Below are 27,726 nucleotides of genomic sequence, written 5' to 3'. Positions count from 1 at the left end.
AGACTGGAGGCTGATTTGCCCCTTTGAGTCGCTCTGCCCGGAAGGCCCTGCTCTGTAACCGTGGTTTTCTGGAGTCCCCATCCACCACGTTCTTACAGCACCTATGTAAAGCTCACAGTCAGCGCTCGCTATGACTTAAGTGCCAGTTGTTTATTACTGGCTTTAAAAGTGCACTAATTATTCCCCCCCAAAATTGAGGTTCTAGCTGTAAATAACACAGGTGAGTGTGCCAAGCAGCAGTTCAAAGACGAAACACGTTTCCTGCAGAGCCTGTGTGCGCGCGCGCATGCGCCAGTAGCAAGGTAGGTGACCTCCTTCCCGGTGCGCAGCAAGAAGTGTGCAAGCCGGCCAGCCTTCCTTGCTGCGAGCTTGCTGTGCAAGGTGCCGCCGGTCTGCTCGTCGGTATAACTCATTCGTTGCCAGTCGCGCCTTCTGTAGAGCCCGCTTTCCCAGCATTGATAGATGGCCTTCGTTCTCCCTCCGTCCTTTTGTGCTGGCACAATTGCATTATCGCCTCCTTGGGAACAGCCCATTGTGCTTCTCGCCTTCCTGTCTCTGTTTCTTTTTGCCTTTTTCCGCTTCTAAATTTTATATTAGAGGGCTCGATGGGTTCAATTCAGGGAACTGCCTACTCCCTTGGAGCTTAGTTTCTTTTTCTGGGGACAAACTATGACGCGCTGCCACGTTGCTCTTGCGCTGCTGCTGCCGGCAGCACAGGGCGGCGGTGGCCTCCCTCCCTCCCGCCCCAGCACCCGCCGGGCCCGGTACTGGGGCCACAGCTCCTGCACGCTCTTCGGCATACGCTGCTCCAGCCCATTGCTGCTCCATATGGAAAAACAGGAATCTGTGGCTGGCCACCAGGATGTTTTGAGTTTTAATTCTGCCTCTGCTGTATCACAGCAATCTCGGCCTAATGAATCTAGCGAGAGGAAAAAAATAGTTGTTATCAGCTTCTTGAGAAATATTTCCGCCTTTGTAAGTGGAAATTTTGAGATGATCAGAGCCCATTACCTTTCGTGCTCTTGACAGAAGCCAAAACAGTGATTTAATGGGAATTTTTTTTCAATGCAGCAATGAACATAGCTATGAGTTTAGGTTTTATGAAGCCTTGTTATTGCTGTGTTCGGGAAGGTAGATTTTGGAGAGCCATGTCTTTTTAAAAAAAATAATAATAATAATGCTGTAAGAAATCAGCCTGTGGTTAATTAGCAGAGGATGAATATGTATCAGTGCTCAGATGTTTGAACTGGAAGTTCTTTATATGACTTTATAAGCTTGGACGCGCTAGTGTTTTTAAAATACTAAAGAACCACTGAAAATGTATGCTTTTTAAAAGCTTCTTTGAAGGCAGCTTTCTGTGTTAAGCTGATTGAACTGAGGACTGGTGATGTCATTTCCCTCAAACTTACTGCAAAACTCGCCTATAAAAGCATAGAGTTAGGAAAATCACACAAAATGAGAGAAGCAAAGGCATGTGCCCCGGGGAATAATGCCATCAAAGGTGGGTACCAGCAGCGCTCTTGCACCAGTCCTGCAATGCCGCCTGGACGGGGCCCAGGCGCCATTTCCTTCAGGAGATGTTTCAGATCTGCCCTCCCTCTCGAAGGCTGCTTGTGCAGTGCTGCCACTTTTCAGGAAGGGTGCCTGGAGGATTCCCGAACTGCTCGCTCTGATCCTGAGGAGAAAACAGCCTTGTTGTAAAACAAAACGTTCCACCGGGAGCAAGCTGGCAGGACCACTGTGTGCTTTCTTTGCAATGTCTGCTGACTTAAAGTAAGGTGCTTTTGATTTGCCCTCTCTGTGAGCTCCTTCAGCCCGTTTTCTTTAATGGCTTCCCTTGGTGTTCTTCTCAGTTACATGTCCTTCTCAGACGGGACTTGAAGCAATGCTGGGAGGTTAATGCGGTCACTCCAGATACATTAAGACCTGCCAGGAATGTTGTTCTTAAGCGGTAATGCGCATGGAAAGTCCTGGCGTTTTTACTGTGAAAGAAGCCCTATGTATAGAGTAACTCTTTTTTTTTTGGGGGGGGGGGGGGGGGGAACCAGTAATGAAGCTGAAAAAACGTATGTTGCTGAATTTGTCCACACATCTTGTAAACATTGTGTAAAATGTAAGTCAAAGTGCTTTAACGTAATGACAAATACAAAGTAGAACAAGATAATCTTAAAGGAAGAAGTTTAATAGATGCTTTTGTGCAGCAGCCTCCATTCCTCTACACTCTCCCCAAAATATCGGGCAGGTCATTTTTAGAACGATATAATAGAAATAACCTTGTGTATTTCCTGCAGTCTGCTATGTTGAATTTTGGGCTGAGTACACTTTGGGATTTCTTTATTCAAGCTGAAATCTGAGCACAGATGAGTGTGGGAAGCTTGGGCCAGGACTGCTTAAATAGGTGTACAATCAGATTAAGTCTGTTGAGGCATGAGAACAAGCGGCCTGGTCTAGGGGTTTGTTGAGCACCCAACAACTCCTATAGAGCACAGCAAGCCTCATTTTCTCTTACCGTAGACTTTTTGTAATGATTTACACCATCAAAGCAGAAATCCGTGCTCATCCAACAGCAAAGCTGCGCAGCTACTATTGCACTGGCTGCCCCAGGCACCGAGGAGTCGTGGTCCTGGGGCCGGTGCTGCAGCCCCGTGTGGGCTGGGGCTGGCTGCCAAAATGCTTCCAGAGCTGTCCTGGCCTGGGGACCAGAGACTTCCAGCTCCATGTGCCCAGGTGCCTCCCTTACGCCACTGGGAGGGAGTTGCTGTAGGGTTGGCTGATCCTCGCTGGGATATCCCCGGTGAAGGAGGCATTAACTAGCTTCCTGCACTTGCTCTGCGTCCTCGTCTGGTTGAGCTGTGCAGAAGCACAGGATTGGGCTGAGCATTTCGTCTGCTTCGCGTGGTGGCTGCACGTGGTGTGGAGCAGTACAAAGCCGAAGGGTCCTCTGGCCGACGTAAGGTTGTAGGATTTGGCCCCAAGTGTGACGAGGCACTGACGGGAGAGTGAGCCTTCTGGGCAAAGGAAACGCGGGAGACCTGCTGGCTAAGAAACCCTGTGCAGAGCACAGCAGACTGGAGCAACGTTAACCCTGCGGCAGAGTGAGTAACAGAACTGGCCTTTCACACACGCTGGTGTCACTTCATCACTTAGTTCTGGGGGAGAGGCTTTTGAAGTTACCTTCTCCGTTCAGTGAAGCTTGGCTTTTTGTTTTTTCTTTTCTTTTCCTCAACTGTTCCAAGAAAGAAAATGAAATGTTGACTTTAAGCACCTCAGTTAAATACTCAGAAGCTGTGAAAGTGCATACTTCATAGGAGAAAGTTCTGTTTTTAATGCAGTAGTTTGTATTTATAGGGAAGATAAACCAAGCCTGAAGTAACATTTCTCTAAACCTTTTTTGGTAGAATTTCATCAGTGGTTTAAGCAAATGTAACTGATTCCAAGAACACTTCAAAGCAAGCACTTCTCATTGGCCATTTGCAAAATCACCTTCAGAGACTGAGTCTCTGGAAATGCATTTATTCATAGAATGTGTCTTGCATTAGTCCTCAGTTGGCCAATAAAATTATCTAAGGCATGTCTGAGGCAGCTACTAAAAAGAAACTTAAAAGGCATTACTGTTCTCGTGAAGATGATGCAATACACTTGTGCTATTATCAGTCACAAAGTAAAATTAAATATAGTCAAATGAATTTGTTCTGAAGGGATTCGATTGATATAGAGCTTTAAATGAGAAGTTGCTTTGAGCAAAGGCCCACCTTCTTAATTTATTGTGCGTGACAGCTGCGTTAGGTAAAAGACGAGCTGTTCCGGCCCCCGGTTGCTTATCCCAGGTTTGCATGCAGAGAGAAGGAAGTGACACGTGATATTCCAGGGTGATTTTCGTCATCTCACGAACCAGGACTGCGATTGTCAAATCTTTACAGCAGGAAGCAGAATATTAAATATGTTGGCTTTTATTCAGCTAGGAGTTTAGCGTAGAGTGGGGGTGAATACTGTCTTGAAACCCACGTGCGTGGCTGTTGCCTTCAGGTATATTAGACAGTGTTGCCTGTTGGGGTTGAAATAATGGGTGCTCACAGAAGAATATGTTGAAGGCCTCCTGCATTTTTTTTGAATACTTCATTGTCTGAGAGTACAGCAGTGTTTTAAAGTCTCTTGCATCCAAACTGAGCAAAGCGTTTAAATGCTTGATCCATCCATCTCCCTTCTGTGGCGCGCTTTAAGTGTGTGCTTAGATTTAAGAACAGACTTAATTAACGGAGTTGATGAACAAAGTCTAGTAAACAGTTAAATGTAACATTGATGGGGCACTTCTGGAGTGCCAGCTTAGGTAATGATAAATCGTTCGCTTACAGCTTTCTAAACACACGAGCAGGTGAGGACGGCAGCGCTGCAGACAGGATGCAGGTGGCTGGTGCGCTCTGCGCCCGGCGGTGACGAACGGTGCCCTGCCCTCCAGGCTTGGGGCTTCACAGCCCTCCGGAGAGTGTGTCACGGTCGGCAGAAAACAATTAAGAAGCCGTTAGGAGGGAGCGCTTCTGCCCGTCCCACACCTGACGCGGCCACCGGATGCACCTTAGCTTATGAGTCAGGATCGTAGCACCAGCCACGGCTGTGGTCACGTAAGGACTTCCCTACTGCTGGTATGCACTTTGGCCTTTCTCCAGCTCCCTCCTTTTTTTATTATTATTATTTTGATTTGACTCAGGAAAGTCCAGGACAGCCTTTACGCACCATTTCCATAGTATTGCTGTCTGCTGAGAAATAAATGCTTTACAGCTCAACACTTACCCGTGCATAAAGGCACTGTGTGTTTGCAGCGCTGCTGCGAGCTCAGGTGCTGGTCCTGGTCCTGCCCGCAGAGCCGCATGCAGCCCTGCCGCTCCTCCCACACGGCAAACGTGCCGAGGTTTGTATAAGCAAATGGGCGCTGGTGTGGTATGCAGGCATACCGCGTAGCCATCGGTGGCTTCTGGGGGCAAGTCGTGTATAAGTTACGTTTTTGTCTTCTCTGTCGTGTGCATCCAGGAATGCTCCGTGGCCTTAGTGCCTGCTGCAGCAGCCTGTGCTGCTTTCGTGTTGTACCAAAGCTACTAAGTAGTAGGTGTCTGAGCAGCCAGAGCTTTTAGGAATGGAACAATTTTTTATTTTTTTTATTTTTTTAAAGTATCATATAGTGAATTTCTTGTATGTGGGAGTGTGTGGTTCTGTTGAAGCTTCAAAACTGGAGACAAATCTTGTGTTCCCTAAAAATAGCAACAATAGTAAAAGAAAGATTTAAAAAAACAAAAAAAAAATCCCGAAGAGAGACATGAGAATTTATTAAGGGTGATCTGCAGAGGAAAGTGAAAAGGGATGGTGCTCTTTGCTCTGCTGATGTACATACTTCCCCACAGCCCCCTCTTCCTGTTACTACTCTCTGCTTTTGAACAACGTGTATGATTTTAGCTTTGTGCATGTCTTCTTCTCTTTTTTTCTTCTCCCGCCTGTAAAAAGAAACAAAACATTTCCTAGATTTGCCTACCTGGATTTTATCATGTATGTTTTGAAAGCAAAATCGGGTTAATTGCTGGAAGAAGGATGTGGTGGTGATGTCATTCATTTCTTCTCCCCATCAAGCCACTTGGCGCTTCGGGCATACGGTATCAGCTCCTGGGAAACCTGCTCCCTCCTGTCTGTCCGTCTTATTTCCCTGCTGCGTCCTGTTGGAAATGGAAATCGCGTTCTCCTTGGGTCAGGGGCTTTCTCTCTTACACTGGTTGTGTATTAGCCTCGATAAACTTGATTGGGGTTTAGTGGTGCTACCATAAAACAATCAGTAGCCTCAAAAGTCGGCGATCTCGATGTCTGCCGTGAATTCACCGAATGCGTTGCATGTGCAAATGAGGGCATACCGCTTCGGCGCGTCCCCTTCCTGAGAGCTAACTACCCTTGCAGGGTTCGGAAACCTGCTCCTGTTTGGTGTTCCGAATATCCTTTACCCTGTGGAATTTCGCTCTGCGTAGCTCTGGGCACGTCGTAGGTGCTGATGAAAGACGAGACTGTCTGCACGATCGCGTGTGGTGTTACACCCAGGGACTGGTTTGACTTTTTGTTTCAGGGACTGTTATACATGGCTGCATTGAATTCCTGTACCGTTTGGCTTCCATCCTTGCGGGATCTAACTTCTGCAAGGTGTTTCCAGTTCCCGTGCATGCTCCTGCGAGAGGGACCTATCATGCGTTTCAGAGATGAGTGTAAAGGCCAAAAGGGGTGATTATGGTAAGAATAAAATGCCTAAAAGGAGTCTGAAGGTTTTGAAGAACTTGGGCCTAATTCACCCAGATGTAGGCAAGTTACACGATCTAGAACAAGCAATGAACCTTTCTTTCCTCTGGTGCAAGGCTCTGCCCCCAGTGCTGTACTTCCTTTCAGCCTGGTACGGCTGTTACCATTCTCTCACTTATGCAAAATAAAATATTTTCCTCTTCAGGCCCAAATTCTGCAAATGGGAACAAGAAATACAGAATGTAACTTTCTCTAACTACCTGGAGCACTTGTGTCTTTTCCTTGATTAGCGAGTAGGACATGCTGCAGAGAGGAAGGAGAGCGCAGCCGCCCTTCACTTGCAGGGAAGAGAGGGAAGCTTTCTAGGAGACTTAAAATTGCCGCTACTGACTTCAAGGAGCCACGCTGCAATGACCGGGCACTTCTCGAGGCCGGGTATCCCGCTGCGGGCAGCAAGCGGTGCCCTACAGGTACTGGCTTTATCCAAAAAATGCCTGGTAACAGAGTTTCCTCCTCGCACGCCTCCTCCCCAGGCGGCGTGGCGGAACGGCCCCGTGCTCCCAGGAAGCCCCTCGCTCCTCCGGTGCGGAGCGGGATGGCTGGGACAAGGAGCTCAGCAGCTCAGGGATGGAGGCCGCGTTTTACTGCAAGCTACCGGGCTGCTTTTTGTACGGGTGGCCTGATTTGTACAATAGTGCCAATACGCGCCGGGGTGTTTACAGAGTAAAGACAGGATGTGCGCCGGCCTGTCTCAGTGCGTTATCTGCTCGCGTTACGTTTTTAGGCTCTTGCTTCCATGACAAAATATTCAGTGACAGCGTATTTGACTCCAAGCCTTTGAAGGTCTGTTTTTGCCTCCTGTACGTGTTCCCGTTGTTTGGAGTTCAGCCAGCAGTTAAGCAGTACCGCCGCATTTTACGTGTCATATCCATGATGTTTATAGAAGCAGACTTTGTCTTGCTTTCAATAAAACCATGGGTCCCGCCTTAAAAAGGTTGAGCTTGTGGCAAGCCGCCTGCCGATCGGTTCTGTGTGCCAAACAACTTGCGGCAAGCGTTGTGAAAGCAATGTGCGCATGGTGCCGCTGATTATAATAAACACAGGAATCTGGAGTGGCCGCTCTCGGGGGCTGCGCCCCAAACTCGTCCTGCAAACCAGCCCATGTTCCTACCTGGGGAAGGACCTACCCAGCAATCCTCCGTTCCTGCAGCGAGGCAGGAACCAAGGCTGCTGTTGCAAGCACTGGAACTGAAATCTGAGCAAGCAGTGCTCGGAGGAGGAGGACTGATCACTTCTCATTTGAAGAGCTGGGCCTGAATTGTGGAACTTTCCACCAGCAGCGAGAGAGCTAATTCTCTAAGCTCAGCAGATTCAGAGCCTCAATGCAAAACTCATCTTTTCCTTGAGTATTTTTTTTTCACAGGCACACAATGGATAAAAATAAAATCCTAAAAGCTAATCCAGTTAAGCTTTTTCTTGCCGGCTGAGAAGAAAGAGAGACAGAAAGAACAATAAACACTTTGTTTCTCTTTTGCAATATCTGGTCGGTGGTCAGATACAACAGAGGTAAAGAGGTCGTGTAAACACAGATAATTGGGAGCTGGATATACTGCATTACTGGTCTGGGTGGGAGACTGAGATTTTGGCAGGGACAGAACCAGCACAAAGCAGTGTGGGCATGATGACTTAGATGACTGAAAGAAGACAAATCCTCTCTTTCAGGCTCATCTATAAATCAATTACCATTTGTTCCTTATTAATAATTTAGCTGCCAAGAATGTGCTTATTGCTTTAGAAAGGGGAAAAAATACAGACTGTCCCTGTACTGAATAGCTGGCAGGCTAAAAGATGCAAGACAGTACTCATGGGAATATCCAGAGAAAACTGTAACCACTGACTATATTAATTACTTTCATATTTTTGTACACCTCCTCCCTGTAAACCTTTTTCTCTGCTTGCATCCTGCTGATAGTGTATGGCGCATGCGCTTTAACTGGCATTTCCAAAGAAATGAGACAGTGAAGGGTCATCCAGTTGATTAGGGTTGGAAGGTTTTTCCATATTCCAGTGTGATGCTGAAAGCAGGAGCAGGGGCTGGGGTGGGCAGTGAAGGAGGAACAGCATGGGAGCGTGCAGTGGGTGTCTGGCCAGGTGAGGGATCTGGGGTGGGGTAGGAGTTGCATTTAGGATGAGCTCTCAGATGTGGGATAGGAAGAGTGCTGGAGTGTCCTGAGGACAAGGCTCTGGGATGCTCGAACTTAATACCTCACAGAAAATACCAGATAAATTAAGAGAAGAGTGTGATTGATGGGTCAGAATGATAATTTTAGCAGCTGTGTTTTTTGATGGGTTGGAGGAACAAGATATTAATCTGATGTGTCAGAGAGAAGGAAGAGATTAGATGGGATGACATAGGGGTAGGCAAGTTGTTTTAGCTGATAGAAAAAGAAAGCAGGGGTAGATCTTTGTTTTTATCTTAAATATTGTGCAGGAAAATGTACCAAGGCACAAGTAGTGAACTGAGTAGAGAGCAAATGATTTGGGAGGCTCCTGGTGGTGGTGTGGAATAGCGGTTGCAGGAGGTGGATAGTTTACTAGAGGAAAGTTTAACATCTCCCAGCCCAACCTGTAACCAGCTCAAACATTGTGATCTTTTCTATGCTGGGGTTATAATAGTTTTTATGACAGTGAGATTTAAATCCAAACAGGCAGATATGCAGTCTTCCTGATAGAGAGGAATTCTTTATCTTTTAAAAACCTGTCCTCACCATAGATTCCTCGTATAGCAAAGTTTTGCAATAGAGCCCTCAAGAGCTCAACAGGTGCAGAGGTTTTGCTTGGTCTGATCTGGTTAGCAGTCTTAGGTAGCTTTCAGCAGGAATGCTTTTATTTTTTTGTCTGACAATCCCAAAGCCTGTTACAGAGTTGAAGAGGGATTCTTGCTGTTTCAGCCATGGGGTAATGGCAGTGCAGAGAGGGTCAGAGGACTCTGCGTGTTGCTGGTATGCTGCAGGTCCATGGCAGGTTGGGGATGAGGTCTGGGTCTTCTGCCTCCAGTTGCAGGCAGTGTCCTTGCCTAGAGCAGCCGTGCTCAGCAGCGCAGCAGTGGTGCATTCAAGGTAAGGCACGGCACACGGCCAAAGCTAATGAGCTTGGTGGGATGGCAGGATGCAGTGAGGCCTGGAGCGCTGCCAGGCTTCTCCATGAGCAGCAAAGCCCACTGCTCTCATGTCCTGCCCTTCTTCTGAACGCTGCTTTTGGGTTGCCTCTGGTCCCCTGGCCCACTGGAGCACCATTTCCCTGGAAACCGCTAAGAGCAATTTCAGAAAGTTTATCTGGGCGAACAATGTTGTCCGAGGTTTGGGAATGGGATAAGACAAATGGAGAGGAGTTGGACTTGATAGTGTTTAATGTCTCATTGAGAGAGGGAGTTGGAGCCTGTTACATACAGAGCAGACAGTTGCTGCAGACTCTTAGTAAATAGACTTCGTGCTGGGAGGAGGAGGTGCGATTGGTCATTGCCCGTGTGTATTTTAGAGCAATCAAGTTTGTTTCATGGAGTTGTTTTTTGAGGATGGAGTGGGTGTGCGGACCAAAGGCTTAGTCACGAGGGGAGGGGAAAGAAAACTGTCTTGACTTGTGAAATCAAATATTTGTGACTTGCCCCATTGTTCCCCTATCTCTGTACAGCTGAGGTCCATATTCACTTGGCGCGGGAGTGGGCAGGTGGTAGATCTGTGTCGCTTGTGTTCCTCTTTGTACCTCTCAGGTGTTCGGAGGGCATTGCCCACTCTGTTGCACACGTGCTCTCTCACACTCTCACTTATGTCTTGGACGGCCCAGTAAGTATTTAGGGAAGGTGTAGGTAGTGAGACATCTCCCATCCAACAAAGCCTGGAGGGTGCTTAAAAATGTGTGGATGATTCACTAGAAGGCACTCAGTTCTCTGAGTCACTCTGAACCAGAGACCTAGCAAGTGCATTATGCTGCCGAAGGAGAGACATAAAAAGAAGGCCATAATTGACTGTTACCTTTATATGTCTCATCATGTTGTTTTAGAGAAGCTGGGTGGTGTTCCTGGGTCTCCTGTCTGCATTTGGTCTTGAGTAATTATTATGGTTTGCCTCTCACGTTTCCCTCAAGCTTTGATTTGGAGCGAGTGGTGGGGGTCTTCGCCTTGAACATGAAAGGGCTCCGTAGTCTTGATGTGAGCCGTTAAGCAGCATTTTAGTGTTTCTCTCTTGACCGCATCACAAAGATGGACCGATCTATTCGTACGCCTGTATAGTTCTGAAAACACTTTAGGATTTGAAGAACTGAAAGTTGTTTTGTCTTCTGTGGATTCCCCTTTCAGGTCACAGCAGAGGGAAAGTGGTCTACTGCCGTAGACCACAAGGGCTTTTTCCTGTGTGTAAAAGAGCTTCAAGTCTTTATCTAGCATTAACACTCCGGCCAATACCCCTGAAGGCTGCCAGAAAGCAAGGTGACGTGAGACCTGGAGAAGAGAGGTCTCTGTGGTTACGGTATGGGAACAAAGAGGAGAGTTGTGCTCCAAAAGAGCTTTGCTCGCCCCTGCGGTGGGTCTGCCACGACTACGGGCAGCGATGCGGCTGGGTTGCCGTGTGGCCGGCGTTAATGGCACCCGGCAAGAGGGGCCGGAGAGAAAACGAAGAAGAAAAACCTCTCGTTTCTGGAGTCGGGCTGATTGTTTTTACAGTTTGCTGATGCAGCTGGCAGCGTTGCTGTCGCTCCGGCCCGGCCGCCCGGGCAGCGGCGCTCGTTCCCCCGCGTCGCCCTGCCCTCCCGGCGTTGCGCCGAGGGCAACACGAAGTTGGCACGGAAATCGAAAGTGGCTTTAAAATGTGCTTTGGCTTTTTCAAGTACAAACTAATATTTACCTGCAAGTCTGCTTCCTTCCTTGTTCTTCCTCTCCTTGGCAAGCTCTAGATCTGGGTTAGGATTCGGGTTTCAGCATTTGCCCAGTGAGGTTCCCAGGACTTTGGTTATTTCATATTCTTTTTAGTTTGGAGAGAGGGAAGGGGCAGATGACGACAGGAAAGCTACTGAAAATGTCTCTCTGTTACTTAAATGTGACTTTTGATGCAGTTGACATTTTCAGCTGATCTTTATGGACGCCTCATGGAAAACTTTTGAAAAACATCTTATTTAGGAACAGTTCTGTCTCCTGTGGTGGTTGAAGGGTAACTTGTTTTGGTGTTGTTTTTTTTCTGGGCTGTTCTTTAATCGCTTCTTACCTCAAGTTTTTATTACTACTGACATTTACATGAAAATAAGATGTTTGTTTATGTTGATTTGAGCTTTTCTGGCTACTTGCTTTTTCCTGCTCCTTTTCATGTGATACCAGCTGGATTTCCATGCAAGCAATAGCAACGATAAAGCCTTGACAGGAAAGGTGCTGTGCACGCACATGCTTGAGATCCTGTTTGGATGATAAGAATGACTCTAGCGTGATACTGATATGTGTTTTATAGAGCTGTTATTCATGCCCCTGCGCTGCTCTCCCACACATCCTGCATTAGTCAGAGTTAGGCATTGAAATCGTGCATCCCTGCACCCAGCCGTAGCACCAGGGCAGAGCTGGTGCAGTTTAGGGCAGGGGACGGTGAAGGACAGAAGGAAGACATCTGTGTGCTGCTTTTCATCAAACAGGGAGTGCTGCAGATCTCAATATCCCATCAAGAAAATGCTTCATCCCGGACTAGAGAAAGGAATGATATGCAAAGATCTGATTTTGTTGTGCAAGGGAATTCCTTATGCTTTGCAGCAGGGGGAAAATACTGAGCTTTTTTCTCTCTCCTTTTTTTTTTTCCCCCCTCAAAGTATTTTTGAGGGGAAAAAGTAAGTATTTTTGATGTAATCTGTAATTTAGGAAAGCAGAATTGGGCTTCCATGAGCAGGGTAATTATCCTGGCCGGAGTGGATGGCTGCAGGAGCCACTTGCCCTTGCTGCATGTGAGTGTCAGGTCTGCTGTGCTGTTAGGCTGCAGGGAGCACGAAAAACCCCTTTTAGCTGATCTGCAGATTTACTAGAAGAAAGGAAGCTTTCAGGTAGGCTACATACACAGCTTCCTTTTTTTTGCTGTTAAGAGTTTTTGGTGGAAAAAAGTGTTTCAGCTGAAGCGTTCTCCCCTGATCTGGTACAAATAACCCTCTCCGCTCGTACAGAAACAGAGGCCCTCGAAGTAAAACTAGCAACCCGGGAGTCCCTAACACCCCCTCCTCTCTTCCCCCACCCTCCTCAGACGTGCTGTAAAACCTGATTATGAGAGGGAGAAGTTTACAAAGTCGTTCCCCCCCCAAACACGCAGGAACTCTTGCAGAGGCTGCATCTCCGATTTCACTAGTAATTACAGACATAAGAAACCGTAAAATATTAACTTCTGTGGGCTTTTAATGAGGCGTTCCATCTTAAATCTGCAGCGTTCCCCTAAGACATCACACTTTTCTAGGTTTACATTTTAAGCTGGATTTCTCCTGCCTTGCCGGTGACTCATAATTAAGGAAGTCAGAGTTGTAAAATTAACACAGCCCTCTTCCACTACCCTTTTCACCTCGCTGCCCAGCCTCGCGCTCGCGCTGCGCGCACCTTCGTTCGCGCCTGGTGGAAACTGCGCGGCTTGTTTTCGTAGCGGAGGCAGCTCTTTGTCATCGGCTTTATGAGACCGGAGAGGAAAGTCTGTGAGAACCTACCCTGTGATGAAACATGCAGTCTACACATGGGAAATGATTCATAGCAAACTGATTCATTAACAACTTGCGGGATGCCAGAGTGGGTCGGAGGCTGGGAAAGCTCGGTTGGAAAAGAGAGGTGCTTAATTATTTGGGAGAACGGGGAGAATGGGAGACACTGAAGACTAAGTAACCCAGGCTAAAGCTTTTGTAAGCAAGCTGCATTTTGTTTAAAGTTGTTCAGCTTTAATAAAGGGCAGGTCCTCACCGGGAGCTCTCTGAGCACACGTGTAACTCTGCGTTTGGGCAGATCCCAAAGGACGTCGCTGGGGAGGGATTCGGAGGGGCTCAGTGGAAGTATGGACGTTCGTGGGACCGAGTCCCCTTATTTGTGGTGTGCTGTTAATGAGTGCTGGTTGTGCAAATAATTACATACTGCAGTTGCTGTTGAAGCAGCAGTATAACGTAGAGCAAGTGAAATTAATGGAAGACCTTAAAAGAAATCATCCATCTATGTCTTAAGAACCTGAGCTGCTTTTGCAAATGGGAGATGGGCATTCTGGAAAATTTCACCCTCGATCTTGTTATCCAGGCGGGGGAGGTACACACAGATGTCAAACCTTGAAATAGCTGCTTTTCAAATTACAGGAAAAGCAGCAACGTTTTCACTATATAATAAAGAAAATAACAGCAATGAACCTCAAGTAGCCTCAAACTATTCCAAACAAGATAATTGGAGGCTGCAGCACAGCATATTTTTAGTTATATCTGCTATAAAGTAAACACGTTCTTTGCTCAGGACCACCAGAAATGTTTCCATAAGAAGTGTTGGCCATATCCCAACTTGATAGAATGCACAAACATTTATGTGAGAAGTCAGTTCCGACTCTTGGAATTTATATGAAGTTTCTGTTGAAGGCACTGGCAATTGTATATGTTGTGAGGGAGAGTCCAAAGTCTTAAAACTGTCATTTTTCAACACTGATGATGATAATCATTCTTGCTGGTGTTAGCAGCCAATATATTTGGGGTAAAAATTCTTGCCGTGAGACTTCCATCTAAACTCTGTGCAATGCCTTGGTTTCTGTCCTCCCTCAGCATTTAGGAAGCATATTCATTCCTTGGTTCTCTTGCTCTGGTTTTCTTTGGGCTATATCCACAGCTGGTGTTAATTTTCAAAGCTCTCCTGATTTCAGTGAAACTATGAAGATTTTTTCCTTAGAGTATCAAGAAGATGCATTTTTGAGGCTAGGTATTAAATGTAAATCAGTATAAGCATCGTGAAAGCTAACAGAGTAACTGACTTCTACAGCATTTTTTTTTTTTGACTGATTGATAGGAGAACCATGTGCCCCAGTTATTCAGTCTTTCTTGAAATACTTCTGTTTTGAATGCGCTGTGTATTGTGGAAGATACTCTGAATCTCTTTGGCATTTCCATCCATCCATTTTCTCCTTATGAAACTCCTCTTCACATACAAATACATAGACCCATCAGTATGCCTGGAATCTCCTCCAAGAGAGGAAGCTGCTAGTTCGGCTTGGATGAGTGTGCTGCTTTCTGGATTTCGTGATTGCAGTTAGACGCAGGATTCTGGGAAGTAATGACGAGCTCGTATGATAAATGGCTTTCCAAAAAGGCACGCTCCTTTGGAGAGGCTGAGCTTCTTACTGTGTCTGTTTCTTCCTCCCCCAGGCCCCTTAAGACTCCAGCGCAAATAAATTTAGATGAGTCTGACACAGATTTGGGCAAATAAACTGAGCTGAAATAAATAAAAGGACCAGTGCTGCTTAGAAAAAATGGATTTAAAGTTTAGAGGGGTTATAAAAGCCATGCTGGAAGTCACATTTGCTCCACAAAAGATGGAAAAAGGCTTGGAAGTGATACCTTCAGAAACATTTTTTGCCTCTGATTCCACTTCCATCCCTTATTCTTCAATTTCTACTCATGACAAATTATTAGTAGTAAATTACCACATTCTTACCAAAATGAAGCTTGCTCTATTTACCTCTTGGAATAATAGCCAGGATGGATAGGTTTTTTTGTTAGCTTGCTTTGCTGACAGCAGTGGGTTTCCCCAGATGGGAAGGTGGAGGGGTACCATCAGCAGCACACGGTCCTGTTTTAACTGTGTGATTTCTGCTGCAGTTATTAGAAATGGTGTGTCTTCAGTTCTGTGTGTTTCTTGGGAATTCATTTCCTTCCTTTTAAAATGCAGTAGTAGAAGTATGCGTCTTTTTTGAGAACTGCCATCCGCTCTGCACGTCCAAGTGCAACTGGACAAGTGAAGACGGCAGAAATATCGGGATGTATATTAGGGAGTTCAGAACTGAGTTCATGATAAGTTAAGCCTTAATTAACCATTAAGATGTATTATGGCATTCCTGGGGGTAAGGAGGAGTGAAGGAAAGGCACAGTTGGGCCATCTGTGCTACGGGCTAGCAAAAAAAGGAGGAGGTGGAAGAGAGATGTAGGGGCATATAATAAGAAAACGGCTAAAAACAGAATAAAAGGAGCTGCATTTGATAGCCGGTCCGCAATATCCAATAGCTGTGGCATAAGCAGATGGAGTGCACAACAGAGAGATTAGTGAAAAGTACAGAGGAAGAAGTAGTTATAGCATGATATTACACAGCAAAACAAGATCCGTCCATAGCTTTAAAGAAATCTAGATGAAAATAAGCTGTTAGGTGGAGGCCAGCATGGAGTCGGAGTGGGCACGGCTCGGAGCAGAGCGCTGCAGAGTGCAGGGCAAGTAGAAGGAGACTTTAAAGAAGCAACAATGGACAGACAGTTTATGGTAAACCAATAAAATGTACTTATGTCTGAATCTGAAATTAGACTCTGAAAAATATGGTCTCAAGGCACCTGCTAAAGAGCTTAGCATTACTGGAATCTTAATAAATGACTCATGCTGTCATAATCTGATCCTGACATCAACTCTCTGTGCTGTATTTCTGCAGCTTTTCAGTGGGGGAAGGGGAAGTCTGCAAAACTGTAGTAAAGACTGAGATGTAAATAGGCAGTAAGAAGCACACACAAGACATATTGATAATTTCTGTATTGTCAGCCACTTTGCAAACCCCGAACACATGAGACTTGAGGAGAAGAATAATGCAGCATCAGAAGAAACGGGATTTGCCCTGTACCTTTAAAATCTGTGCCCGATGCTGCAGCCTGTAGATTGTAGCAGTCTCTGTTCAAGACTTCATGGCCAGCAGCTGCATGGAGCTGTGCCACCCACTGGCTGCGATCCTGTGCTTACCTGTAAGTACACGTGCAGCGGTCCGCCCAAAGGGTATCGATGCCTGGGCACGGGTTCCCACGCTTTGCCCGTTGCTTCCTCCTCGTGCCTTGGCTGCGCTGCTTCTGCCGCTGTTAGCGACTCGCCGAGACGGTTAGAGACGTCCAAAGTTAGCCACCGTCTACAAGCGCAGAGGAGATGTTTCTCCTAAATCCAAAGGAGAGCCACGGTGGGAAGGATAAACAGTGCAGATGAAAGAGAGACTTGCTAGCACAAAATAGCTGTGGTCTTTGATAGCATTAAGGGGGTAATGAACTCCTTTTTCCTAGTGTTGGCTCTGACTCAATTTTTTGTTTTGCTTTGGGAGAGTCGTTTAACTTCATTGCTTTGGGTATAGTAAAAACTTACCCTCTCCATAGAGATGTGTTGCAGATTAAAGAGGTGTTTGTTAATTCTTTTGATCGTCTATATATTTAAGTGCTAAAGTAGAAATATTAATGATTAGGTTCCTCTATGACTGTGATAACATGCCTTGCAAGCTTCGGTTGGACTCAGTCGCTCCTATTTCTAGAATGATAGCACTGTCAAAACTGTACCAGAAATTGGAAAATTTAGTGATGCTCAGCAAATTGAGGGGAAAGGGATGGCAATGGATCAGCTTTTGAATTACTAATGTGCTGCATGGGTCTTTTTTTTATTCAGTGTTGTTCATTTGGCCAGTATTCAGGGAAAGTTGAGATTTTATCCAACTTTTCAGTGAAGCCCTGTGGATATTTCAGTTTTCTGCACACAAAAGCCAGATTTTGCTACGTGAATAAATGCTTACTTTCCTGGTGTAGACCAGATGCAAGGCCAGTAAGGAACTACTTATCATGTTTTGTGCTTAACAGAAAATCACAGCCTGTGGCCATAATTCTTAGTAACAGAGCATTTTAGAGCACACTGGCAAGTTATTTGTCATGGATTTAAAAAACAGCTTCTGCTCGTGTTTTTTAATAAAAAAACCTCTTGGAAATGCATAACTTAAAAGTTTTTCTCTTCCTGATCATTTTTCTCTTTTCCTTTGCCCTTTTTTGCGCATACTGTTGTTTACTGTGCAGGTGAGTACTTAGGTTTGGGGGGTTTGGGGCGTTGTTTGTTTTTAAAGAGCGCTGAGGCGTTTGCTCTCGTGGAAGGTTAAAGGCAGGATATAAAACTGATGGGCTTTGCAAACAGGGGTGTGTATGTGTGAACAGCAAGGAGAGAGAACGTAGTGGAAATGAATTTCTGACCGAGTGCATTTTAAGATTTCCGATGCTGACAAGAATCCCTCTGGTATCTTATTGCTTATCCCTCTGCATAATTTGTACTATTGCATTCAACCGACTTCAACTTTTCTTTTACTTTTAAAGAAAGAGAATGAGGGGAAGGAAGAGGTTGAATAACTGTCTGGAAGAAAGATAGCTGCAAAGATGCTCAGTGAAAAAAATAAGGAGTAGCAAGGGCTTATTTTTCTTAAGTAGGTTTTTTTTTTTTTTCCCTTTCCTGATTCAGGATCTTACAAATTAAATCAGGGTTTAAAAAACACAACCATAATAAGGCCTAGAAGTCAAATTCCTGTTATGCAGTGTAATGTTCTCCTGCTTACTTCTCACTCTTTTTCAGGCAGTCGCAGTGGGTTGTTAAAAATATTTACTTCAGTGGTTTTGTCATTCTTTTTTCCCCTTCTCTGTTTTTGCTATTAAAAGTCATTCTTGTCCCTTGTTCTTTGAGCAGCAATAGTCTGGACAGTTTGGAGTAGCAATTTCTTGTGTTAAACTTTCCCATCTCTAGTAAATGGCTTATAGCAACGTAAACCTATGGATCAGTCCTGAAGGTGGTCAGCCTAAGGTATTTTTTGTTTCTTATGGCTGCTGTGGCGGTGTCCTGACTGTGCCTTAGGCTTCATGCAATTAAATTACGTGACGGCATTTTTGGAGTCTTGGTCTCTCTTTTCTCAGTCAGTATTTTTTTTTTAATCTCTGATTATAGCTGGCCCTAGCTATGGAGTAACCCTTCCCTGGATACCTCTTGATCATGTCACCAAAACCCTCAAGCCTTTGGCTGACTTCTTGGGCATCTTTTGCCAAATGTGGGGTCTTCCGAGACGTATCATACCTGCGGGTTATGAGCGTGCAGCCATTGTCTTTATTGCTAATGCCCACAGCGGTGGCGGGGCGACCGTGCCAGCGGGCACCAGGGTGCTCTCCAGTGCCCACCCGCGCCCAGGCGGGCTGCTGGCCAAGGGTCCTCAGCCGGGTGGGAAGCGTCGGGCTCGCTGTTGCCCTCAAAGGTCTCGTCCTCGACGCTGCCGAGCTGCTGTCTTCCTCCTCTCTGCTGCTTCTCGGAGGGTTTTTCTGTCTTGTCATATCAGTACTTAATTTTTCTGAATCATTGCTGATTTCAGTTCTTTGCTTCAAACCGTTGCTAACTGGTATCAGCTCGGCAATCTCGCTGTGTTCTGGCTTTGTTTTTACTTTCTTGTCTTGCGTGGCTTCGTAGCCTACATGCTCTCACACTCACAGGCGGTGATAACTACAGCTCATCATGTTTCCCTTAGTAAAACAGGTCTGTGGATCACAATATTTTCTCATTCTTATCCTGCAAACCCGGGGTATGTGCTGGTTGTGAAAGGTGCCCTAGAACACTCTCTGGCAGTGAGAGTCTGGATCGCCCACTCGAGCGATCAACACTGAGCATCAACACCGAAAAGAAGAGTTCTTCACCGCCTTCGCTGTTTAATCCCACAAAGCAGAGTGGGGATGCTTTACATGCGCAGCCGCGTTTGACGGAGATGAAGGAAGAGACATAGTTTCCCACCAAGATAAATGGATGCTTGGAATAATCTCTCTGAATCGTCTCTTTTCTCCTGTTCCCTCACCTAGATGCAGTATGTCCTTCAAAGTGGGCAAAGATGTTTGAAAGGGGAACAGAAAAGCAGTCTTGTTTTGTTCCTTGTTTAAATATTCAGGCCTAGCCTCTTTTTGTTAAGTTTAGTAAATAAGCCTCAGTATGAAAATTATTTCATACTTTTGGTATATATTTTTTAGGTTTGTCCACACTGACAAGTATAGGAGTCAGATAAGTCCTGTCTCGGCTCCATCAAAGTCACTACCAAGGCTCCCGCCTACTGCAGAAGAACAACTTCAGGCGCTTGTGTCCTCCTTGCGAGTCTTTCAAGCCTGGTTCCTGCTTTATTGTCCCAAGAAGGAGCTTGGCATGGGAACACCCTTGAAAACATGCCAGATACTCAACTGTTTGCTCACCCCTTTGCAGAAAAGTCTGAAGTGTGGGATGCACCAGAGCTCTGTTTTTGCATGTAGAGAATGTGTGACCCATAAATAACAGAGGCAAAATATAAAGAAATACGTGCATACTATAAATAATAACTGTGGGTGTCACGCATATTTCAGGGCTGTAATACGCTTGCAGCTTTTAGATGTTTTTTGTAACCTGTACCAACAGGTCCCTTGGTGATGGCAGAAATTCCTTATATGCTTTACATGTACAGTTATTTGACATGGGGCTGTTTTCCTGCTCCCCTAAATCAAGTGCTTGTCAGTAATGGCTTGTATCGGTTGCCTTTGCCGTCCTCTTTGTTGTAACAGTGTTTGCAAGAGGTGTGCAGGTTGCCAAGCTCTGCCAGAGCAGCTTTTGGGAAAAGTCTCTTAGGGCCTCCAAGACTAGCGCTAGGAATATTTGAATAATTGCTTGCATGGTTTGGTTTGGTTTGGTTTTTCTAGATTGGCTGCCAACACAAAGAACCAAGGAAAATAATTCTGAGCAAAATTTGAGTTTTCTTTTTTTCTTTTCTTTGACAAATTAAAAAATATATATATTTCATTTCACCAGACCCCTGAAATGTTTCATTTCAGTCATTAAGAAAAGCAAGGGAAGCAAAGGGGTAGACTTTGAAGAAATTGCTTGGGGGCAGTTCTCCTTCAGTAACTCAGGAACTGGAGCCCTCAGTGAGGATGGAAGAGGCCCTGCTCCGATTCTGTTCTCTGCTGGAGAGGGTTTGAACCATTTGTCTTGCTTCCCAGGAGGGTCTGCTAGGAACAGGCTATTCTGAGGCAAGACAGGATTCGGTACAAAATGAGTTTTTGTTTTTATAGGTTGGAGGAGACGCGGGCTAGAACAGATGTAAAACCAAAAGCAAGCAATGCTGAAAAAGTCTTTTTTGGTTTCAAACTGCAATATGGAAAATGAAACTGGAAAATTTGCTTGTTTTTAACTTTTTTGAACACTATTTAAAGAAAGGGTCCCTACATGGGTTTGGGATGATTATATCAAAATAGAAGTTAACATCTTTTTGTATTTTAAAAGTCCTGTTTTATTAGCACATGGGTTTAGATGTAATCCCTTTACACACACTGCAGAAAATGTTTTGAGCCGTGCGAGTGGCATCCTCATCAGTGCACATATAGATGCTTCCCAAATACAGATGAATTGATGCATTCGGACTTGGTGTAGCTTTCCTACTGCCTCCAAATTAACCTCTTTTCAGAAAATTAATATACCCGCACCAAGGCTGCTTATAAAATAAACATTTTTCAGTTTTCAGAGACTTGCTTCCTGGCCTGACAGCTCGGACCTGAACGCCTGCTTGCTGTCACGTTGCATCGGAGGGTCTTGTTGACTAGCAGCCTTTTGGCTGGGCAGCCGGTGCTTTGAGCCTCCCGCTGGAGCCTGCCGTCTTCACATTAGGTTGTTCTGTGTAGCGTGTGATGGGATGTGGTCACTACTGCGTGCATATTAATGCCAACCTGCATTATTATTATCATCTTTGTCTCCTGAATGCAGATCGTTAGATGGCCGGCTGCAAGTATCTCACCGAAAAGGTCTTCCCCATGTGATCTACTGCCGCCTGTGGCGGTGGCCAGACCTTCATAGCCACCATGAGCTGCGTGCCATGGAGATGTGCGAGTATGCCTTTAACATGAAGAAGGATGAAGTCTGTGTGAATCCCTATCATTACCAAAGAGTGGAAACCCCAGGTACTGCAGACCCGATGCGTGGACACATCGGCTGCTCGGTGCCAGCATAAGGAGTTTATGAGTGGGTTTCAGAATGGAATAAAGCAGCAGGATTGGGGTTTTAAAACCAAAGCGAATCTATTATTGATGACAGTCTCTTACTATATGCAGCAGAATAACTTATGAATCTGCACTGTGGGGGGAAATACCATTGAAAAATCAATAAGATCCGAGGTTGTGTTATTGCCAGGTTCCTAATGTGGCGTTGTGTGCATACAAACAAACTCACATACATAGCAGATAAAAGTACAGACTTTGGCAGTGTTCTAGGTCTCCCTAATTGTTGATATTAAATTAATGCTAAACTTACTGTTAAGTTGAAGTATTTCTGCGAATAGCTCCCAGCGCATTTGAGCTTCCTGTTCTGAAGTTGTCCTCCTGCCTCTGAAAGAGACTTTCATCTGTACCTGCAGATAGTTCTGCTGTATGCCAGTACAAATCTGCAGAACCAGTCTGGATGTTCATGCTAGACCTAACTTGCAGTTACATTTAATGGGATGTTTCTTCCTTTTGAATCTCCTGGTATAACTTCTCTTAAATGGTTTTCAAAACAGATCTGTTAATTTGGCCTAGAAGATGCAAACACACAGACTAGGTGTGTTCAGATAAGCAAATACCCCCATCCCCAGCTGAGATATGTTAAGAATAGCATCTTTAGCTGCTGTTGTTATTTCAGAAGAAAATATCAAATTGTGTCCCTTGATTAAGGACTTTGCTCTTGCATGTATTAAGGGTGTTACTCTAAACTGGTTTCTCTTCATTTCCTAGCGTTTCCGTCATTTTATTTTAAAGATGTTAATGTTGCTGTTCTCCGTGTTTTTTTTTCCTTTCCATTTGTGCAGTGTTACCTCCGGTGCTGGTGCCTCGGCACACGGAGATTCCAGCTGAGTTCCCGCCGTTAGACGATTATAGTCATTCTATTCCAGAGAACACTAACTTCCCAGCAGGTATCGAGCCACAGATCAACTGCATTCCAGGTATCTTCCATCCAGCAAATGGAGGGAAAAGGGACATACTGCACAGTGAATTGTGTGCATGTATGCCAAGCAGCAGAAGTGGAAAGTCTTTGTCTCCATCATTGCTATGAAGCTAAGGAGTGGGAACCCATACCAAAATAGATAAAAGCTGTAAATGTAGACACACAGCAGTGCTGTTTATAGTTTTGTTTTGTTTGCTTTAAATTCACCTCTTCCCCTCAGTAGTACATACCCAGAATTTACTGTGAATTCTAAAACCAAATGTTCCCGTAACAAGTTTAGATTTGAATGAAATTCAGTCATTGGAATTTGAGTACAACTGTGTAAATTTCCATTGAAATTGAGCTCTTGCAGTTATGTATCTCTTTTACAAGCAGTTTACACCTTATTTGCATGGGCAAGCTATGCAGCTGCACACCAGAGAAGGAAAAGAATCTGGACAGAAAACTGCCTACATGGCATAAAATTTTATCAGCCTGAAAATTCCGAGATCTTTTTCCCCCCTCCTCTGTTATTCACAGATATGATATGCCCATCATCCCGATTGTGCCAGCTCCTACTGTCAGCAGCTTGAGGGAGAAAATTAATGCAATTTTTTTGGTTTACTGTGAATAACAAACTAAATATTTCTAGTGTCTACGATCCAGACTTTGCAGATAGTTGCAGTGACAGTTTGACTCTTTATGGTTCTAGAGACACCTCCTCCAGGCTATTTGAGTGAGGATGGAGAAACAAGTGACCACCAGATGAACCCCAGCATGGATGCAGGTAAGTCATCTTTTTGTCATTCAGTGCAGTTTTCTAGGTCATATCAGAGAGACTTTTAAAGTTTTTTCTTTGGAGCACTGAAGGTCAGATGGTGATTTGAGGTATTTTATCCCTGTAGGAGTGCAAATGCAGTCAGACATCTCATGTAGAACATAGCACTGCATGCTTTATAGCTGCTGGTGAAAGGTACACCATGATCCTGTTCTCCCCAACATCCATCATTAGATACTACTAAGCAGCAGCCTGAAACAGTAAAGATTCATCTAAGGATGATAGTTTGCCTTGTATTGTGACCATCCATCTGTATGTATATGAAAATTGTGCATGTAGTTTGCACATTCTACAGAGGCATTTTTCTGATCATTTGGTGGTTTACTTTTGAAATGGACAGTTTAAGTATATTTGAAATGACCACTAGCGGATTGGTTTTAAGGGGCTTTATCAGTTAGTGGGTATATCCCAGTGAACGTTAAAAGCAGAGGTTCTCACTCGCTGCCAAGAAAACAAGTTGTTTTATATTAGATTTAGAGGCACCAGTCTCAGTGTTCATGCTAAGCTGTGTTGACACTTTAAAATTAAACATGCAGGTCTGATCTTTCTGGGAGTAACTGTCTATTAAGACCTCCTGTTGATCTGAATGGTGTCACTGCTTCTGAGTAGGAATTGCTGAATCCAACTCTTAATTTCTAGAACTTTTGCTTGAAAAGCAAAAACACGTTTCTTGTTAGTAGGGTTGATGCTTTACAAGAGGGATATGTAAATACATATCACTTAAATAAATGCAGACATGCAGAACCTAATTAATGCAAATACTGCACACAAATGTCTGGGTTTCTGTGCATGTCTTTAGCCGTAGAGCGTATGTGCGATTCTAAAAGAGGGATGACTGATTTACAGTCTTTCACCGCAGTGGTACAGATGGAAGAAGGCAGTGTGGGTTTGTTTGTCTACATCAAACATAAGCCTATTGACACAATCCATTTTAGTGCATACAATTATTGGTAATGTGGTTAGCATTTGGAATGTATATAGGGCTTTTGGGGAAAGAGTACTGGAATGGGATTGGCCTAGACAATGCTATAAATACCCAATTTATGTTCAAATCCTACATGTATTCCCTCTGCCTTTCTTACATTCCTTCAGATGTCATGGACTTCCCACTTTATAGAAAAACAAATTTTAAAGACGCCAGCTGAACTCAGTGCAGGAAGAAAGAAAGATGGTCTCTGCCACCTTTCTGCATACGTGTGGTATCCAGAGACTGTGAAACTTGCTCTGGACTTCTGGGTGCAGATGCTGTAAATATACGCACAAAATATGTGGGCCAAACTGAAATGACTGGGGAAAAAATTCTGACAATTGTTTGCTCAAACCTGCATAGCTTGAGCCAATATTCCGTTGTCCTGACACCAAGCAGTAGCGTGTTAAACTTGTTTTGCACTGTTATGCGTGAGTGTGTTTTGTGCCTGGCAATGCAAAATTGAGCTCTTAAATGTCCAGCTAACTGGGTTTGGGTGTAACTGTCATCATAGAACTTGTAGTTTTGGTAACTGCATGTGAAAGTAAAACAGACATCTGCATGCCTAGTTTTGAAATTTGGTGGGTTAAGACTACGTGGCTGCGTTATGAAGATGTTCAGCAGTATTGCAGACTTAGCAAGTTGATATAGTAAGTAACAGTGATTGTAAGCTCATGTAAATAGTAATCAACATCAAAGAAGCTGCTGGTTTCACAAAATGAGGTTTAGCTGAGAAAACGGGATACCCTTCCAACAAGCCTGGGCAGCACTGATGATTGTGTGTATTTTTCATTGTGCAGTTACCATACTAACAATTATAATGTCTTGGTTTTCAGGTTCTCCAAACTTATCACCAAATCCTATGTCTCCAGCACACAATAATCTCGGTAAGCATGTGATCCTGAGAACTGAGTGCAATTACAGTCAAGATAGTGACATTTTAATGATGATGTTATTTCTTGAGGTTGTGCACTTTTGATGAGGTTGTGACCCCAGTTGATGCTTCTTTCTGCTAATCCCTGTGGCTCATAGTAATTCTATATGAAATAAGTCTGAGCTTACATCACAGAGTTAAATAAAAAAAAGAAATGGTGGCAGACAAATACCAGAAAGAATGAGTGAAGGATTGCAACAGAAATGCACTGGTTTGATTAGATGAGTTTTCAAGTTTTGCTGGAGGTCTTCTGTTCTTGTTTTTTTGTTTTTTTGTTTTTTTTTAAGGACATATGTTTGAAATTAAATTCTGTGATCTAGAAAGTTACTTTAAAATTTGTAGTGCTTATTGGTCTCTATTATGATATACCAGAGTACCTTATAGTTTTTTATGTTTATTAACTTGGTGTCACATCCATATAGGGCAAATGCTGCTATCTCTGTATTGTGGATGGGGAGCTAAGGTTCAGAAAAATAGATTTGCCTGAAGTGCTTAATCTGCTGAGGCAACTGTCCGCTTGGCTGAAGGGCAGCAAATGCATTGCACCCTGAGGTGAACCTAGCTCGGGAGCTGACCTGCATCCCCAGCAGAGCAAGTAGTGCTGTTACAAAGCGCAGCTAGGCATGGCCTTGAGCGTTTGTGTGGAGGTGGCTGAGGAGTCCTAACAAAACCGTGGGTGCTGGGTTGGGGTCAGACCATGGAGTAAGTCTGCCCAAGTGACTTGCCCTAGACTGCATCGGGATAGCCCAGTGCCCTAGCCCGCTGGAACGGCTGATTGCCCGTGTTTAGAAGTTACTATAGCAAGAAACTGAGCATGGACTGAGCAGAGCAAGGTGGAGGAGGCTAGTTGGGTGCTGTGTGGTCAGAGAGTCCAAATAAATGGAGAGAGTTAGGTAAGAGAGGGCAGAAATGCTAGCGTGTGGAGAGAGGCAGATGTCACAGGCGATCACTTATCAGAGCCTCAGAGGTGTTTGCGAGGTGCACGCGTGGTCTTACGCTCCAGGGAGCCTGAAGCCATAGGGTAGGTGAGACACAGACCATGGATGCACTGTGGGATTTCTCCGTCTGACCAGACAGTTTTCTTCAATCCAATTCAAGCTATGGTGCAATACTGAGTTCTCTTCCCCTACCTAACTCTATCCTGGGCACCAGGAACATAGTCAGGCCTAACTGCTGCACTAACCCTCTGACGTCGTGGCTGTACCACATAAGCTGTAGACAGTAAATAAGAGGGAAGCCAAAGTAGTAGTAGCTGTTGAAAAGGGCACTTGCCTTTGAGATACTATTATAGGTTTTGTGGCTGTCTCTGAACCTCTGTTATCTTTTCAAATAGCTCTGCCCTTTATTTTCATGCCTATGGACAAGAAAGGCCTGAACTTCACCGGTTTTTTGCTCTCACCCTGTTTGAAATTGCTCTCAACAGCCAATCATAAAAAAACCACTCATAGCTCTGGCTAACTGCAGGATCAGTTCTCTAAACGTTCATTAAGCCAGCAGACACAGGCCACTTGAGATTACTCTTGAAGAGCCATAGAGCTTACATATGCTTTTAGCCCTGTCAGAGGGTACTTTGACATTGCTCCAAAATTTGTCAGTCATTGGCTGACTCATAGATATCTTGGAGCCGTTGAAGGGGATTTCTTCTTCTTTTTTTGAATCCATTATGCTCAAGTGTGCTGCTTGGGATTTGAGAATTTCTAGCACTTTGTGTCAACCTAAAAATAAAGCCAGTTACATGCAACAAAACCAACCTGGCAAGTTGTCTGTGGTATCTGCCTTACGTAAGGAGAAAAAGAGTTTCTAGGAAAGAGGCCCCAATGCATACCACTCCAACAAGGACACTGGCTATTAACACATGCTGCTCAGCTGATGGGTCTGTAAGATGTCTGATGTGCTGTACAGTGACAAATACTAAAGAGGATCAGGCGAAACTTGTTAACCACAAGGAATCTCTTTGTAGTCTAGGGAGCAGGCATCAGAAAAATATTTTTACTTATCAGCATTAAAGGATACCTTTCAAGTTTTACAAACCACATATTTATTGCCCTTAGGTAAGAACTTCCACAAAGTGAGAACCTCTCTTTTAAACATTTTATTGTAAATTTTTGCACGTAAGGAACCTGTAAACTAAATGAAATGTCACATATATGAACAACTCTAACAGCTGTCCAATGAAAAATTTGTCATCTGTGCTGTGTGCGCAGCATAGCCAAAGTAAGGAGCTGCTTATAGCCGCATAGTTGAAAACACAAGCAGCTCATCAGTCTTCCAGTCCGACAGTCTCCGAAGGCCAGAAAGGGGTTGCGTAGGCTGTGAGAGAAGAACTTTTTCTCTGCTGTGCAGGTTCCCCCTCCAGTTAGAGGGAAGACCTGTTCGTGGCCGCTGGCCTGCAGTGCTGCTGCTTATGCTGGGCCAGTTACTTCTATAGATAAACAGACCACTTCAGTGTCCAGGGCTGTACTTTCATCTGCAGAGGTCTTATCAGGCTTTTTTGGTATGTTTTGTTAAGAAAATTGAACAGAAATTTTAAAAACACAACACTCCACAATCCGGAAAACTTTTAGCAAGCTCTCAGCAGTGGAATGCAGGTTTTTTGCAGTTGTGCCATTAAGAAAATAATGTCACAGGATTGCAACCCTCAGCTTGTTTAAACATAACTACCTGGCGCTTTTAAGACAGTTTACTTTGTGTAAGCTGAACTTTGGACTTATATCCCATGGCCATATTCCCAAAAATTGCAAAGCTAATAAACTAGCATGAGGCAAACTGATTAGGAC

The 27,726-nt window shown here is 44.6% G+C and overlaps 1 protein-coding gene across 3 annotated transcripts in view; it reads left to right on the top strand.

Moving 5' to 3' along the window:
• SMAD3 (SMAD family member 3) overlaps positions 1-27,726 on the top strand; it is a 78,816-nt gene that overhangs the window by 34,193 nt on the left and 16,897 nt on the right. The window contains exons 1-5 of one of the 3 annotated variants that reach the window (XM_067305239.1): positions 16,182-16,221; positions 21,020-21,213; positions 22,095-22,229; positions 22,923-22,997; positions 24,852-24,902. In XM_067305239.1, the coding sequence (XP_067161340.1) occupies positions 21,129-21,213; positions 22,095-22,229; positions 22,923-22,997; positions 24,852-24,902 (346 nt within the window). In that variant the 5' untranslated portion in view covers positions 16,182-16,221; positions 21,020-21,128. Of the gene's footprint in view, positions 1-16,181; positions 16,222-21,019; positions 21,214-22,094; positions 22,230-22,922; positions 22,998-24,851; positions 24,903-27,726 lie in introns of those variants that run through there. The other 2 variants (XM_067305238.1, XM_067305237.1) reach the window with 2 other exon arrangements.

The sequence above is a fragment of the Apteryx mantelli genome, chromosome 15, assembly GCF_036417845.1.
Source record: "Apteryx mantelli isolate bAptMan1 chromosome 15, bAptMan1.hap1, whole genome shotgun sequence".
NCBI classification, from domain to species: domain Eukaryota; kingdom Metazoa; phylum Chordata; class Aves; order Apterygiformes; family Apterygidae; genus Apteryx; species Apteryx mantelli.
The sequence above is the reverse complement of the archived record's forward strand: the minus strand, read 5'-3'. Positions and strand labels throughout refer to the sequence as shown.